The 15,819-nt window shown below is 37.3% G+C and overlaps 5 protein-coding genes across 8 annotated transcripts; 2 read left to right on the top strand and 3 right to left on the bottom strand.

Annotated features, from left to right (window-relative positions):
• Positions 1-1,106: 1,106 nt before the first annotated feature.
• Positions 1,107-3,456, top strand: LOC17889786 (putative dual specificity protein phosphatase DSP8). Its single transcript, XM_006294489.2, has 6 exons — positions 1,107-1,855; positions 2,034-2,156; positions 2,271-2,364; positions 2,469-2,551; positions 2,630-2,719; positions 2,816-3,456. Exons 1-6 carry the CDS (start codon positions 1,616-1,618, stop codon positions 3,191-3,193), a joined length of 1,008 nt encoding a protein of 335 aa, XP_006294551.1. The 5' UTR covers positions 1,107-1,615; the 3' UTR covers positions 3,194-3,456.
• Positions 3,457-3,500: 44 nt separating this feature from the next.
• Positions 3,501-7,932, bottom strand: LOC17889212 (polycomb group protein FERTILIZATION-INDEPENDENT SEED 2). 2 transcript variants are annotated; one of them, XM_006295491.2, is made up of 14 exons: positions 7,823-7,932; positions 6,887-7,043; positions 6,649-6,704; positions 6,352-6,422; positions 6,200-6,252; positions 6,015-6,068; positions 5,860-5,925; positions 5,707-5,756; positions 4,710-5,624; positions 4,572-4,620; positions 4,412-4,495; positions 4,221-4,300; positions 3,992-4,081; positions 3,501-3,892 (listed from the first exon to the last, which is right to left on the bottom strand). In XM_006295491.2, exons 2-14 carry the CDS (start codon positions 7,019-7,021, stop codon positions 3,601-3,603), a joined length of 1,995 nt encoding a protein of 664 aa, XP_006295553.1. In that variant the 5' UTR covers positions 7,022-7,043; positions 7,823-7,932; the 3' UTR covers positions 3,501-3,600. The 2 variants fall into 2 exon arrangements, with proteins under 2 accessions (XP_006295553.1, XP_023639523.1); XM_023783755.1 differs by lacking the exons at positions 6,887-7,043; positions 7,823-7,932 and having other exon boundaries at positions 6,352-6,441; positions 6,649-6,694.
• An 819-nt stretch (positions 7,933-8,751) lies between these two features.
• Positions 8,752-9,264, top strand: LOC17890462. Its single transcript, XM_006295925.2, has 2 exons — positions 8,752-9,012; positions 9,111-9,264. Exons 1-2 carry the CDS (start codon positions 8,766-8,768, stop codon positions 9,128-9,130), a joined length of 267 nt encoding a protein of 88 aa, XP_006295987.2. The 5' UTR covers positions 8,752-8,765; the 3' UTR covers positions 9,131-9,264.
• On the bottom strand, positions 9,213-11,371 carry LOC17888911 (monooxygenase 2). Of its 2 annotated transcripts, XM_006296014.2 has the most exons (6): positions 11,080-11,371; positions 10,855-11,001; positions 10,669-10,734; positions 10,356-10,518; positions 9,947-10,175; positions 9,213-9,864 (listed from the first exon to the last, which is right to left on the bottom strand). In XM_006296014.2, the coding sequence occupies exons 1-6, from the start codon at positions 11,277-11,279 to the stop codon at positions 9,341-9,343; spliced, it is 1,329 nt and encodes a 442-aa protein (XP_006296076.2). In that variant the 5' UTR covers positions 11,280-11,371; the 3' UTR covers positions 9,213-9,340. The 2 variants fall into 2 exon arrangements, with proteins under 2 accessions (XP_006296076.2, XP_023640893.1); XM_023785125.1 differs by lacking the exon at positions 11,080-11,371 and having other exon boundaries at positions 10,669-10,742; positions 10,855-10,952.
• Positions 11,372-11,410: 39 nt separating this feature from the next.
• Positions 11,411-14,481, bottom strand: LOC17888509 (probable mannan synthase 7). 2 transcript variants are annotated; one of them, XM_023785123.1, is made up of 9 exons: positions 14,278-14,481; positions 13,519-13,851; positions 13,337-13,435; positions 12,955-13,207; positions 12,758-12,868; positions 12,545-12,681; positions 12,156-12,469; positions 11,863-12,048; positions 11,411-11,782 (listed from the first exon to the last, which is right to left on the bottom strand). In XM_023785123.1, the coding sequence occupies exons 1-9, from the start codon at positions 14,341-14,343 to the stop codon at positions 11,617-11,619; spliced, it is 1,665 nt and encodes a 554-aa protein (XP_023640891.1). In that variant the 5' UTR covers positions 14,344-14,481; the 3' UTR covers positions 11,411-11,616. The 2 variants fall into 2 exon arrangements, with proteins under 2 accessions (XP_023640891.1, XP_023640892.1); XM_023785124.1 differs by lacking the exon at positions 14,278-14,481 and having other exon boundaries at positions 13,342-13,435; positions 13,519-13,615.
• Between the last annotated feature and the right edge of the window lie 1,338 nt (positions 14,482-15,819).

The following is a 15,819-nucleotide window of genomic DNA, read 5'->3' as shown; positions in this document are numbered from 1 at the left end:
TTAGGATTTAAAGAAGAACAAAACATAAGTGGTTAGGATTTAGATCATCTCTACACATCATCATATTGTCATCATTTCGGTTTTTACATACTCTAAATTAGCTCAGCTACTTTTCAGTTTTTCTTTGTCTTCTTTGTCAACTTTACAATCACTTGAATATAAATACCCCATTAGTAGTGGTGAATAAAAAGTTTTCAACTCCAAAATGTAGTATAATGTTTAATTGAGGGGTAATTTTTGTCTACAAAGATGCACATTTTGTTTTTTTTTCTTCGATAATGACATTTTTTAGAAAATTTTGGGACCACAACTGTTTTAGATTGGTTGGATTACACTCAAATAACTCCACCAAATCGTGCATCAAATGTAAATGTTCACTACATAGTTAAGTGAGAGATATATTTTTGTTTGCTTAATAATTTTTATTTCGGTTAGAATTGTTTGTTGGATTTCCTATTTTTATTATTTTATCCATTTCTTTCGACCTTGCTAAAATTGCTTAAATGTTTGGTTTCCTATTCTGACTATAGTATTTCTGGATTAAATTGTCTTATTTTCCTTGTTCTTCTTTTATAAAGCTTTGTAAATATTTTTGGCCGGGTTAAAAATTTGTTAAATTTATTCTTTTCTTTTTTTATTTATTTTACATACTTTTCAATATTAACATTAACTATTAGCCAATTTGAAATTTTCTTTAATATGCAAAAGACTAAAATTTAAACATTTAAAATTATTAAATAAATTAGTTGTTTTTTAAATATAGAATTGAGATGTCCACAGAACATCGAGTTCTTCTAAATAAAATTGGGTAATCCATTTTTGAAAAATTAAATTCTAATATATCAAATTTTGTCAAAAATGTTTGTTTTAGGATTAAATAAAGGATCTTATCCTATTTATATATTAAAAAAAAAAAAAAAGAGTAAAGAAAGGATAATCCCAATGTTATCCGGCCTTGTGCGATGCATGACTCTTCCTCCATATATCGTCGCAACACGTGTCAACAAAGCATTGACTTTCATCTAATGCCTTTTATAAGAGGTGAAACGCTTGTCACTTTAGAAAAAAGCCTCTCTTGAAAACACTGAGATACTCTTTACTTTTTTTTGGATTCTCCTCTCTTAAAGAGAAACCTAAAGGTTGAGTAGAGATTAGGCAAAATTCTCGATCCCCAAATTGAAAAAACGATAACTTGTTCTTAGGGTTCACTCTCGATTCTTCTCTTCGATCATTGGCGATTTAATCGGTGATCGGTTTTTATTTTCCAGAGTCATCTCCGTCTCGTCATTACCGGCGTCTGATCGGATCATCGTTTTGTTCAGGCGAAATATGGTGGTGATCTCCCTGAAGATTTTGAATTCAAGACTTCTCAGATTGCTTCCGCTTGACTTTATCGCGATTTCGATTACGTGTAGACTTTCTTCTTGGCTCTGTCTTCGAATCCTGTGATCACCATTTTATCAGGGGTTTTCGATTTGTGTTTGATGGTCTTGTGAATAATCGTCTTTGTGTATATATATAAAGACTGGTGAATCAGGGGTTTTATCGGTTGGGAGGAGAATAGATTTGCTTTTTTTATTTTGTGTTTGATCTCTAGATCTTTGACTTGAGCAATATGTATATCGAAGAACTGACGGAAAGGGATGATAAGAATGGGGAGGAGAGATCGGTTGAGGATAACGTTGCTGATGGGGATAAGGCGACAGTGGTGAGGAGAGGAAACGTAATTGTGTTGACTACAAAGAGGGCACTGGTTGGTGTTGGAGCTCGTGCGTTGTTCTATCCAACTCTGATCTACAACGTTGTTAGGAATAAGCTCGAGACTGAGTTTCGCTGGTGGGATCGGGTTGCTGAGGTATAATTTTATTTGACTTTTGAGCTGGTTTATGTATATTCGGTTTACATTTTTTGTGTATATTGTGCTGCTTTGATGATTTGATTTGGGTCTCTTGTAGATACTCCTCCAATTATGTTATCTGGATTTGGTTATGTGTCTCTTACTAATACTTCTCTCTCATAATTTGTTTCTACAGTTTATATTACTGGGAGCCGTTCCATTCCCATCTGATGTTCCACAGCTGAAAGAGCTCGGCGTCTGTGGAGTGATCACACTGAATGAGCCATATGAAACTTTGGTTCCATCATCTCTCTACAAAGTCTGTTCTTTTTCCATCTTTTACCCTGGCCAACGTGAAAATATATACTAGTTCCCTGCCTTTTAGTTTCCTCTTGTTTACTAACCTCATTTGTTTTTCTTACTCTTATGGAAGTCTTACTGCATTGACCACCTGGTGATTGCCACGAGAGATTATTGTTTTGCTCCTTCCATGGAAGCAATATGCCAAGCTGTAGAATTCATCCATAGTAAGTGTACTTTCTCATTTTATCCACTGACCATTGTTATGAATCTTACTGTTGTCCCAAGCCTGTGTTCATTTGATCTCAAATTCTATTTTGTCTCGTTGAAGGAAATGTTTCACTGGGAAAGACGACTTATGTTCACTGCAAGGCGGGTCGGGGGCGCAGCACAACTGTTGTCATATGCTACTTGGTTTGTAATTCAGTTATTGCCAAAACGATTTGATCAAAGACACCTTGTTCACCCTCTGATCATATCTTTGCAATGCAGGTTCAACACAAACATATGACACCTGAAGCAGCATATGCCTATGTGAGGTCGATCAGGCCCAGGGTTCTTTTAGCAGCCACCCAATGGAAGGTATTTGACAAGGGTCACATATTTCATTATCGATGAATCAGAGTTAATTCCTTTATTTTTCTTCGTTTGTTCTTATGATTCTTGGTGTGTTTGCAGGCTGTTCTTGAGTACTACCATGTCAAGGTGCTGAATACTCAGAGTTGCCTAACTGGTGAAACTTCAGCATTGATCCCGAGAAATGTGAAGCAGGTTTGTGCTGGGAATGTGGTGGTGTTTGATGATGGGTCGATGGTGGTAGTGACCCACTCGGATATAGAGGGCTATGATGACGACTCACAGAGGCCGGTGAATGTTGCTGGGAATGAGTTATGGGCAGCAGCTGCAGATCTTAGCATGGTGTACCGGGTGAAAGTGGTGGGGCAGGCTGCGTTGGCAAGGATCTCGTGTCTATGGCTGGGCTTGCGTGAGGACCACAAGCTATCTGGGAAAAATCTTTCCATGGGAGGAATAAGCGTCGACATTTCCGTCTACTGATGATGATGATGCAGGTGAGTCTGCTGGCGAGGGAGTGAATATGCCTTTTTCACTGATTCTCTCCAGTAAAAAAAGAAGTCTATAAATAAAAAAAAGGGTCAAATTAGGTATAGAAGTAAGCAAGGGTTTGTAAATTTGGGGGAAAAAATACTTGGTTTTGTCGTCTGGGTATTGTAATTAAATACTACCTCGTCCCTCATTTGCCTTTGATGAGGAAAAACGTGAATTAGTAGTTTCCTTCTCAAGTATCCTAAATTTTTTTTAAGTCTAACCTTTTTTATCTGAATGTCACAAACAAGTAAGAGGGTTAAACTAAAAGTTCACGACACTGTAGGTTTATAAGAAACGAAATAAAACCAGATAGCTATGGCAGTCTGAACTTCTCCTTCTCCATATGGTCACTGTTGTTATGCATCAACTTCCATGGATTGTTGTGTGTTGGCATTAGCAGGATGGTGAGAGTTGGATGGTCCTGCTTCCATTGATTGTTGTGTGTTGGCATTAGCAGGATTGTGAGAGTTGGATGGTCCTGCTTCCATGGATTGTTGTGTGTTGGCATTAGCAGGATGGTGAGAGTTGGATGGTCCTGCTTCTTCCGAGTTCTTGTCCTTCTGGAGGATGATAGTTGTGCAGTTGTTAAAGGTTTTGGCGCATATAAGGCCTTGACTCCACAGGTGAATCCTAAACCTTCTCCACCACCTGCTCGTTAAACAAAATGTGATGATCCTCCAACACATTTTAGGATCAGATGATGAGTAGGATAGAGATATCAGTTTGATGTCTATGGAAGACTATTACCAATCAAAAATTGACGAACTTTTCATCTCTTCCTTGTGAAGTTTTGTAAACTCTTCACATGCCCAAGGAACATGTCCATCCGCGACCACCCTGGTCCCAGAAAAGCACATTTAACAAATCTAAAACCCATGACCCATCCAACAATATGGCACCCGACAACAATATATCACATTTTCTTATTCAAAGATAGGAGCATGATTAGGTAAAATATAGAAGAAGATACACATACGTTTGCTTTCTTATTAATATGTTCCATAGATACATGTATCGCTTTTGCTCTTTGCCCAACTTTGGAATACGTTCAATTCTCTGTGTATATTCATAGAAACCAATAAATATATTTAACGTGCATGATGATTTTTTCTTACCAATTTAAACAAAAACTAAGAAAATAAGCATGAGTTTTCAAATTAATATTACCAGGCGTTCATGAAGATCTAAAGCATCATCATCAGTTTCATTCTCGCTATCCTCGTTAGAAATTACTTCTTCAAAGGTCATTGGCTTCAACATGCAGCTTTGGTTAGTGAAATAAAACAGAGACAACACATTGTTACGTAAATCAAAGACATCAATCCACCTGCAATGTTCGGGAGTGATAGAACTGCCGGCTCTTAAGTCGCTCCAGTCTAGAAACAAAAGTAAGAATCTTGGTTAGTAAAGTATGATAAAAGATGATATGAAAATAGGAACATATCAATCACAAGAACATAATAACCCTTTAGTCTTGGACCGCTCTGCATTTAACGTTTTTCTCCTACTAACAGGAGGCACCATAGGTTCAGCAGATACATTTCTTGTCCCACTATCAGGAGGCACCACAGCTTCAGAAGACTCATCAACTAAGTTCTTTCTCCCACTTACAGGAGGCACCATAGGTTCAGAAGATTCAGCAGATGACTTCTTTCTTCCTCTAACATGAGGCACTACAGGTTCAGAAGACTCAGCAGATGACTTCTTTCTTCCTCTAACCTGAGGCACTACAGGTTCAGAAGACTCAGCAGATGACTTCTTTCTTCCTCTAACATGAGGCACCACAGGTTCAGAAGACTCAGCAAATAAGTTTCTTCTTTCACTAACAGGAGTCACCAAAGGTTCAGAAGACTCGTCTATTGATTTTTTTCTCGCACTAACACGACGCACCACAGGTTCAGAAGACTTAACAGTTGACTTTTTTCCCCCACTAACACGAGGCCGAGGCACCACAGGTTCAGAAGACTCAGCAGTTGACTTTTTTCTCCCACTAACACGAGGCACCACAGCTTCAGAAGGCTCAGCAGTTGAGTTTTGTCTCCCACTAACCTGAGGCACCACAGGTTCAGAAGACTCAGCTATTGTTGGCTGAGTCGTAGTTAAAATGTCGCTAGTCTTCTCGGAAGACTCCTCAAATAACTCTTTTCTCCCACTATCAGGAGGCACCACAGGTTCAGAAGGCTCAGCTATTACTGGTTGAGATGTAGTTAAAACGTCGCTAGTCTTCTCCGGAGAGTGAGCTCTTGGTGGTGATGAGACATTGTCCTCGTTCACATTAGCAAGTTCATTTTCTGTGCCACGAGGTAACTCGTCTGTCTCCAACTCCAAAAAGCGTGCATTAAGTCGCTTCACGAGACCTCTTTGTCTTCTTCTCCTACGTCTGCATAGTTTATGGTTTGGCTTTAAGATAAGATGATACTTAATCATAGCTAAAAACTAGAGTAAGGCATTAGAAACTTTACCGAAACATAAAAGGTTTCAACTGAGGATATCCCACATCATATTTTAGTACCTGATACCAAAACAAAAAATCATGGTGAGTTCAAAATTATGAGTAACATGAACTATATATAAACCACCTGAAATGTAACGTATGTATCAAGTTTCTTACTAACCCCAAATTTTAATGTCTCCCTTTTCAGATAAACATCAACTTCGGGACCATGATCTTCCGCTGCCCCCTACAAGAGGTAAAAAGTAGTCTTGTTACTCATAATTTAATGACAAAAACATAAAAAAATAATTATGTGGATGACTAAAAAGAACATACATAAAAGTCATAGTTAAAGGCGTCATGTGATGACTCCAAATGATCTCGCAAGCCCTGTGCACAAACATAAGACACTGTATGTTAGCAAAGGACTGAAACAGAATGAGAAGGAAACATTTTGAATACACACATTTTCACATTGTTAAGAATAAAAGATACTAGAATTTTAATTAGTTTGTGCCTACCTCGTGGCCTCCACATGGCATCATGCAAAATGGGCAAGAAAATTTTTCCACATCTGCATTTTGATACAGAAATGTAGATCAGTAGATGATAAATACTGTCAGAAGAAACACAACAGATTATGTAAGGAAACACCCAATTTACAAAATCTTACCTTCAGCTTTTAGTGTTTTCTTGTTTCCCACATCCCTATAGTTGAATCTTATTGTCACTCTTGAATTTGACCTAAGCAAAATGTATTAGTCTGTCATGAGCAGAGAAGAAGTAATCATAATCATATACTAGAAAATAGAAGAATAACCTAATTAAAATTCCACAAAAACAAAATTTCGTTCCAAACACTCCCTATATATTAAGTTAAGTTCAGAAAACAAAATATTATGTTTTTTTAGAAAATTTTCTTTGCAATAAAATTACTTCTGAAAGCATCAAAGCATTAATAGAATCTTACTTCTTTTTTTTCTTCGCTTTGATTATGTAGTTCAAACACCTTCGACGAAAATATGGCTGCATAAACAAATTAAAGAACACATGATTAACATATATAATAAAACATTACTGTAGATATAAAATACAAAACTAAAATAGGTTTTTCCTTTAATTACACTGTTTTCTAAATAGTAAAAATGAAAAACAGTTGTTACCACAGTTAAACAGAAAAAATAAAAATAAAGGAGGAGGATGCATACGTTGTTCTTTGAGCGAGCTTCAAGTTGTTTGTATACTGAAACAGGTTTGATGTACTTAATGATATTTGTATCATCATTGTCGTCATCGTCAGAGACCACTACCACTTCCTTCTCCGGTAAGGACTTGCTAGCCATCTTGCTTTGATTAATCTACGAGCTGTCACGTACGACCATATAAACATTAAATTAGAGTTTTATTATAATATGGAGGCAATGTTGCAATTACAAGAAACCAATAAAACATGTTGCATCATAGGCGAAAGAGCCATGAAATGCGATGACTAATCAAGGATGATGAAATTTAAAGCCAGAGAGTAGTTCTGGAACGAACCACAGGCCTTTGACCCTCTATAACGAATAAAGAATAGTGCAGTGACAAATGTTTTTGTTTCCCAATATGAAACATAACATAATCTGTGAGCATATCTTCATAATTTCAAAAAGTAATTAAAAAAAATTTCCCTAAACAAAAAATCTAATTATTATCAAAATCAAATTCCGAGTCAGGCAATATGCAAAAAAGAAAAAAAGAAAAAAAGGTTGAAGAATATATAGAAGCTGAATACATGTATAGAAAAATGGGATCAAATATGTATAGAAATCTCATCTTTTGATGTTAACTCTTCTCTGATTATGTTTGTTCTTCATCTCAGAACTACAGAAGTATATGCAACTCCACAGCCAAATTTTGAGAAGGTAAAAACTTATAATACAACTTCACAACTAGATTTTGAGATGGATAAAGCTTGATTGTAAATTTTGTAAAAAGAAAAAAAAATTGACTAAGGAAACTATAAAAAAAAATAGAAAACTAAAAAGAAAATAGATGATCTTTGTTCATGCTCACAAACCATAACCATCTACTAACGATGCAAACTTAATCTACATAAATTTCTTCTATCTTGAAACAAATACAAATGAGAGATTTTGATTTACTTTCTTGTTAGCGCAGCGAAGTGAAGAACAATTTATGTGGATGTCTCTATCACACTTTCTGGTTTTCCTTTCAATAGCTAAGAACTTCGCTTTTGGTGCTGTGCGGCGTGTTCCGGTGAAATCTATGTAGCATATTTATAGAGATGAATACCTCAAACCCTAAACTAATACACGATTGGACCTTAAATATAGTTAAATTTCATAATTTTTAAAATTAATTTGGCCCAATATAAATCTGATAAAAGCGTTTCATTTGTAAACTTTTTCTCTCGGATTGGTAACCATCTTAAATATATTTAGATTTAAGTGTTAAGATTTGCAAGAAAAGTTTAGTTAAAGCACATAAAATAGAAGGAGATCTGAAATTTCAATACAAAACCAAAGAATAGTTATACATAAAAGAAAAAGCAGAGGAATCAACAATCCAAGAAAATTCTAAAAGATCCAAATAGCATAATGGTTAGAATCAACAATCTCTTAAATACATACTAACCGTAATGTAATTACTTTACTTTATGAATTTTAAACCAATCTCGATGTTCTTTTTTCTCGATTCCGATCACATCTTTGCACAAAAAAAGAAAGTTAATTAGTTAGAAACATACTAATCTTTCTCGACTAAAATATCGAAATGATATATCTTCTGAAGAAAGGTTCACCAAAATAATACAGACTAAACCATGTATATTCTCCAAAGAAGGGTCAACATAGTGAATTTGCTCCAACAATTAAAAAATGTCATCCAGCTCCCGCCATTTTGTTAACAAACAAATTATTTATCAAAACGTTTTTAATTTGATAATTTGGTAAGATTTGCCGGGAAGAGCGCAGTGAGGTTTGACTTTCAAAGGGTAAAACAGTCAATTCAACGGTCATATTCCATTCTATATATAGAAGTAGAAGTTGCTCTCCTCTGTGAAGCGCGTAAAAGTGAAAGAAGAAGATGCGTCGATCGGCGAGCGCCTCCATTGTTTCCGACCAACTCTCACCCAATTCTCCGTCTCCATCACCGTCTCCGCCGCGAATTAAAACCGCAGACGATGGTCAGCTTCTTCTGCCTAGGTACGATCCCAACTCTCATCCCGGGAAGAAGAACAAATCGAGACTCAGATCCGCCGAGAACGCTATCCATTTCATTCCAATCGTACTCATCCTCTGCGCCTTGATACTGTGGCTGTTCTCGAATCCAGGTTTTTAAACCAATTCGATTGATGATGATGAAATGAAACCTTTCGCTATACTCTCCCGATGATTTGCGTTTGATTTGTTTTTTTGTTTCTTTTCACAGTAGCAATGATCAAACAGTGACGATTACAGAGTTTCATTCATATTTTTAGGTGCTTCTTCAGGGTCGAAGCTTTACTCTGTTCTTGTTGAGACTAATGTTAGCTTGTAGAAACATTGTATTATTCTTTTACATTATTAAATCACAGAGTTTTGTATTATCTTCTTTGAGGTTGTTTGATCATCTATTCAATGGAACATATGCTTTTAGATCAAAACGCCTACGAAGTTTTTTCAGATTTTTGAACCATCATAGAGAGGCTCACACTCAAAGTTTGTGTGTTCCAGCATTGGGCCAAGCTTCACTAACTTTGGTATGACGATATTGTTTCTAATGGAACACACTAGAGGATTGTCCCATTGCAGAAGTGCTCCAACTAGGTTTGCACGTACTGTCAACGGGAATGCTCTAGACCATCTCTCACTCCCGTATGATTCCATTGCTGCTTCAACTGATTCGTTCCCTCCATTGATTGAACTGGCAAGTTTATTAGCTAGAACAACCGAATCTTCCAAGGCGCAGCAGGCACCTTGCCCAAGATTTGGAGTCATTGGGTGCCAGGCATCTCCAACAAGAACCACTCTGCCTTTTGATGCTGGAGGAGCAATGCCAGGCCATAGCCACCGGTCTACAAGAGGAGTTCTGCTGATTGTTTCATCAGGTGTTGAATCGATGAGGTTTTGCAGATCTTCAGGCCAGGTACTAACCATCTCTTTGGCTTGTTTTTTTAGGATAGCTGGATCCGTAATTTTGGGCCCTGCATGTATCAAGTTTTATGATATGGGAAACGAAACAAGGAATTATCACAGGGGTATGTACGGAGGGGTGTTAAAATCTACCTAGAGATGGGCTGTTGAAACAGATGAACCAGTAGACTTTTGTTGCAGATACAGGTACATATCCAGCTCGAAGCCCTCTTCCGTATATGTAATTCACCCTTTTCTGAAATGGCTGTCCATTTGGATAGTACCCGAGGCCACGGAAAGCGCAATGACCAACATATTTCGGCTCACTGAACCCCATCCAAGTTGCAACTTTAGACCGAGTACCGTCACAACCAATTACAATCTATTCAAAGACATACATCATCAAATGAGCCAAGGAACATATCTTCAGATCATAATAGCTTAGTGCATCGTGCTGTCTAATAAGCAAAAGGTGCTCGAGGGAAAGGCAAGGCATCCATGTACTTAGCATAAAACATAATTATAGGCTCGTAGCCTAATGGAAGAGCTCGGGGAACAATACCTTTGCAAGCAACCGGGTTCCATCTCCAAGTTGAAGGAGAGTGTCACCGTTGGCATTGCTTTGTATACTTTCCAGTTTTGAGGAAAACCGAATGGCTTGTGGAGGAAGCTGGCTTGCAAGTGTTTCCAAGAGTACTCGCCTCTCCACTGCCCGAACTTCTTGGCTATACAAGACATATATGCATTGGTTAATCACACACATGCATTTAAATTCAATAGACGTCTCTATAAATTCAATAGACGTCTCTATATATCAAGAGTACAACTGGAATTTAAATTCAATAGACGTCTCTATATATCAAGCTTCACACTACCTTTGATCTTCGTCTTTGAATTTGAAAGAACGAAGCTCGCTTCCTTCTTCATTCTTCACTACCATCCTGCATAGCTGATCATACCAACACACTCAGGTAAAAGTAAAGGCAAGAACAAATTTCACATTTGTAGAAGACCAAATCATCTTTTTATTTTTTATCAATATGAGCAGAAAGAAACTGTACCCTTCAATTTCAAGGAACTGAGTTCGGAGTTGAGGCCCGACGGAGATGGCGTCAAGAACCCTCCAGCCATTCTTGAATAGTGTCAGGGATGTTCCTCCTGTCCGAAGCGACTCTGCCTGCTCTAGCACCACCGACCGGATTCCAAGCCTAACCCACCAACCAAAATCTCGGGTTCAGTGGGCTCATGTAAATTCATAAAAACCAATTTTTGTAATTCGTACTAACCGGTGAAGTGAAACGGCGGTGGCAAGACCACCAATCCCAGCGCCGACAATCACTACATTCTCCTCTTGGTCACCACCGCTTGTTTGGGCTCTGGTCAGTGCTAAACAAACCGGTTTTGATCCGGTCCGAACCGGAAACCATCTGTTGCTTTTGGTCAAGGATTGGAGAGGATAGCTCGAAAGCAGAAGAGACATTGCCATGGCCGCGCGTTTCAAGAAGTGGACTAGTGGATATGATTAGTCAATCAAATTTCAGCCATAAATAGTGTAGACTTAAAAACAATACAGTAATTAAAGATATTTTCTAAGTTGTAGTCAATATGAAGCCACGATTCAACACAAATATTTTGAGGGGAATATGTATTGGTCACATTTGAGCTTCGTTGTTTACAAAAAAGAAGCCAAGTGTTAATACAAGTGACCTATTTTGTCCACGTTGGCCAAGTATATATATAGGCTCTGTTCTCAATATGATATCAACAAAAAAACCTTCTGAACCATATTGAGAGAACTCTGTCTCTTTATAATCCTATCTATGTTAAGAGGAAGCAGGAACATATTTTCCTACATATCCAAAACCAACCACGAAGAAGGCTATTGACTGAAATAGAAGGTACACATAGAGTGTGTTCTTCCCATAGATGATGTCGTAGATTCCGCAGAACAACAGGTACGCTCCAACCAATAGCTCCAGCAAATGCACCCTGATTGCAACAGATTATGATATCATCAGATTACAATCCAACTCGGTTAAGGCTCCAGTTTGAAAGAAATGTCTTCTTACCTCTCTCTGAATCTGACGCTAGGTACTTGTGGAATTAGCTTCGTCTTGAGAGTATCACCTAATTTCTCTGTCACAACCCATTCTTGTACTCTTCCTGTTTCTAACAGCCCCATGACAAGAGCCTTTGTTCGAACCAGGGACATTGAATTCTCGAACAGAACCCAGAATGCCAAAAGGTGGATTGATCTGTTAACAAAAAAAGTAGTACGATATGTAACAAGTCAGAAAAAGATGAATTTTTTTTGGCTCAAGGAAAAGATGATAAGTTATATGGAAAGAGTAAGAGAGGATACCTTAGTCTACCAATTGCGATAAAGAGAGTGATTAAAGAAGGAAGATAAAACGCGGCCCATTTGGGAACTGTGACTTCTGGGAACAAAACAGTTGCTGGCAAGATAACACAGTAGAAGCAGAATGTGAGGACGTGCGCCACGATCTTCCGCATGAAGAAGAAGCTGTACAACATATACAACTTCTTCCATAGAGAAACATTTTCGTTTCTTATTATTTTTCCAGCCATTTTCCTGAATAGATTCGCAGGGCCACAAGTCCATCGATGCTGCTGACTACGCAAGGCATTGAAGGAGCAAGGTAACTCACTTTTTACCTACATTCAGTCGAAAAATGTTTCAAACACATAACCCAAGTATGCCAACAAAAGAGAGGAATCTCTTATCTTTACCTTGAGATCATCGATATATAGCAACTTCCAGCCTCTCAGTGTAGCTCGCACAGCTAAGTCCATGTCTTCTACTGTTGTCTGGTCATTCCATCCCCCTGACTCATTCAGTGCTGAGATTCTCCAGACGCCAGCTGTTCCTGTAATAGTTTCAGACAATTAAAAAAAGAAAAGCTACAATACCGTTGAAGATCAAAAATGAGAATGCTATAATACCGTTGAACCCGAAGAAGGCAAAAGTTGAAGATCCAACTTGCTGCTCTACTGTAAAGTGGTAACTCAGAGACATCTCCTGCAATCTCGTCATCATGCACTGATCCGCGTTCACTGAGATTATTATCAAAAGCAAAATCTCATGTACCAATTATAAATGTAAAGGAAAAATAAAGAGAGAGGTCTCTAAGGAATGTTACCAAACTCCCACCGGCCTTGTACAAGTGCTAACTTGGGATTGTGAATTAAGAAAGGAACAGTGCGGAGGAGGAAGTCAGGATCAGGCTGGAAATCAGCATCAAAGATAGCAACATAGTCACACTGCTTCACATAGCTATGCTTCATTCCTTCTCTCAGAGCACCAGCTTTATATCCGTTCCTGTTGTCCCTAATCTCGAACGTTATGTTTACGCCTTCTTTTGACCATCTCTCACACTCCTTTTTCACCAAATCCTGTTTCCTTCCATCAATGCCACATTACCAAAATGTTCAGGAATTAACTCTATCGCAACACAGAATCATAAGGCCGAAACTCAGGGCCTGAGAGAGAAAGGACAAGTGTCGATAGAGGTTAACAAGGACCTTACTGGCTGGATCTGTAGAATCATCAAGCACTTGAATTATTATACGATTAGATGGCCACGAGATTTTGCAAGCAGCTGCAATTGATTGCTCACAAACCTACCAAATACAGCAACATCCCACCAAATGAATTCGACTACAAACAAAACACTGGAAAAGATAGTAGCTGCTTTGCTTTTTACCTCTTTTTCATTGTACATGGGAATTTGCACAAGAACCATAGGGTAGGTAGCAGTGCCAAACTCAACATCATCCTCCATAGCTTCCCATTTGTAAACCTTCTCTGGTTTCCTCTTGAACAACTTGACATACAGTACGACAATGCCCATGTACATAACCTCGACGAAGAGCATGACAGACATGATCAAGCATAGAGCCACCAGGAACTTGAAGACAGGAACAACAACAACAGCCCTTGTTTTCTCCCACCATAGTCCAATTCGAGCAATGATATCTTCAAACGTAGGAGCGGATTTGAGGAATGCCTCTGATGCTGTAGAACTTCCAACTTGAGACTTCAATGAGCAGTAAAAGAGAAGACGATTAGTCCCTCAAGTTTAATTCATTTTGAAAGACATCTGTAACATACATTCTTGAACCCGCAAATCTAGAGGAGTAGAGAAGACAAACAAGATAAAATATTTGGTATTTCAACACATTGATTGGATCCAGATCTAAAGCAATGTAGTAGGCAAGAAAGACGAAATGGGTATTCACAATTTTAGTGAAATCCAAGTCAAAATCAACAGTAACCCAAGAGAAAAAAAGAAGAAGAAAGATCAAGCCTTTGTAAAGAAAAGTCCAAAATTGAAGAAGCATTAACGTCATCGGAAGAAACACGGATTATAAAAATGGGAAAAAAGAAAGAGAGAATCAAAAGCAGTCGCAAGTAACAAGCAAAATGCAGCATTCGTCAATGGGGTGGGGAAAAACGAACGAACCAGTGAGCGGAGAAGAGAGGAGAACGTGTCGTGAGGAAGACGGTGGAAGGTTGGGAGAGGAGACATTGAGAATTATCTCTTCCACGAATAGTCTTCTGCTTCGTGGGCGACGAAGCTCTCTCTCTGTCTTTCTCTTTGTTTCTCTCTCTAGTCCTCTTTGGAGTCAAAACTGGATATTTTTTTCAATCGGCCAAGTGGGCTAAGCTAAGCTCTTCGTTGTCATTATGTTTATTCTTCAAACTCTTTGTTTTGTTGTCAATTATATTAAATTATTGGTTACAATATTCGTTGGTGGTGGGTATCCCATGTTTAAAATTATGGTTATGTGCCACTGCCAACCAATTAAAAACTGATAACTACTTAACATGGACCACGTTGCTCTTTTACATAAATGACAATTGACAAAAACTATATAACAAATACTTATTTTACAATTTTTGTACACTTAGAAAGAATTCTCAAACAAACCTTACTATATGTATACAAAATTTGCAAAATAACAATAATATTGATAAAATTTGCATACGAAACCTATGAAAACTATATGGAAAATATAATTACCCCGAAACCTTTGTATCATTAGTGTCAGAGATGTCTGATCTAAACCATGATTCGTTTTTTCTAAATAAAAAATAAAAAAGAAAAAGAGAATTCATATACTATATATAATAAAACCAAATAAATCCAAAGAACCGTTTAAGAGCGGTCGTCAACTCGTCATGCACTTTTGTGATCTTCGCAAAGAACTTAAGACTTGTAAATTAATAAGGTTATATATATGCATGGTCTTTCACTTTTGTGCATTTTTTTTTAACCGATCTTCAATTTTTTTTTTGTTTTTCCTGGTTAAATTGCCTGAAATCTTGAAAGAGAGGATTCAGTTCAATGATTTCAGTATGCTTAATCCTTAATTTTAATTAGGATTTTAGTGGTCAGACTAAAGAAACCGAGAATGTTTTTATCATTCTCATACATCATATTTTCATATTGAGATTACTGAAATTGTTTTCTATCTATCATTTCTATAATAGTCACAATTTCACATAACTTCATGCAATCACTAATTAACTTTTCTCAAGAATACAATCAGCATGTAGATATATAAATATATGAAATCAAAGAGGTAGAAGACAATAGTATATATTTCCTTATTTTGGTCAGAGGAAATTCTAGAAGAAAAACTTTTATACATCTTATATTTTCTGAATTCTAAAAATATGTGACACTCACTAATATTCATCACCGGATGAATCAGAGTGTATGTAACTAACAAACATAAATCTTGATCTTAAGTTCTTAACCATGACACGTAAATAGAGACGTTCCCGGCCTCAAAAACAAATAGTCCAACAGTGAGCAGAAACCTCATAAAACCTAGCAATGGCAACAAAAAAAAAAAAGTATATATAGTTTCTGATTAATAACCTAATATATTATTATTCTAAAAGATTGACATTATAAAGTAGCTCGAATACATGTATATGCATGATGCATGGTGAGCATTTTGGTTTGGAAGTGATCTTTAGTTTGGTTTATCCGGTA

This window comes from Capsella rubella, unplaced genomic scaffold, assembly GCF_000375325.1.
Source record: "Capsella rubella cultivar Monte Gargano unplaced genomic scaffold, Caprub1_0 scaffold_4, whole genome shotgun sequence".
Taxonomy (NCBI): Eukaryota; Viridiplantae; Streptophyta; class Magnoliopsida; order Brassicales; family Brassicaceae; genus Capsella; species Capsella rubella.
This window is presented reverse-complemented; position numbering and strand designations above follow the sequence as displayed.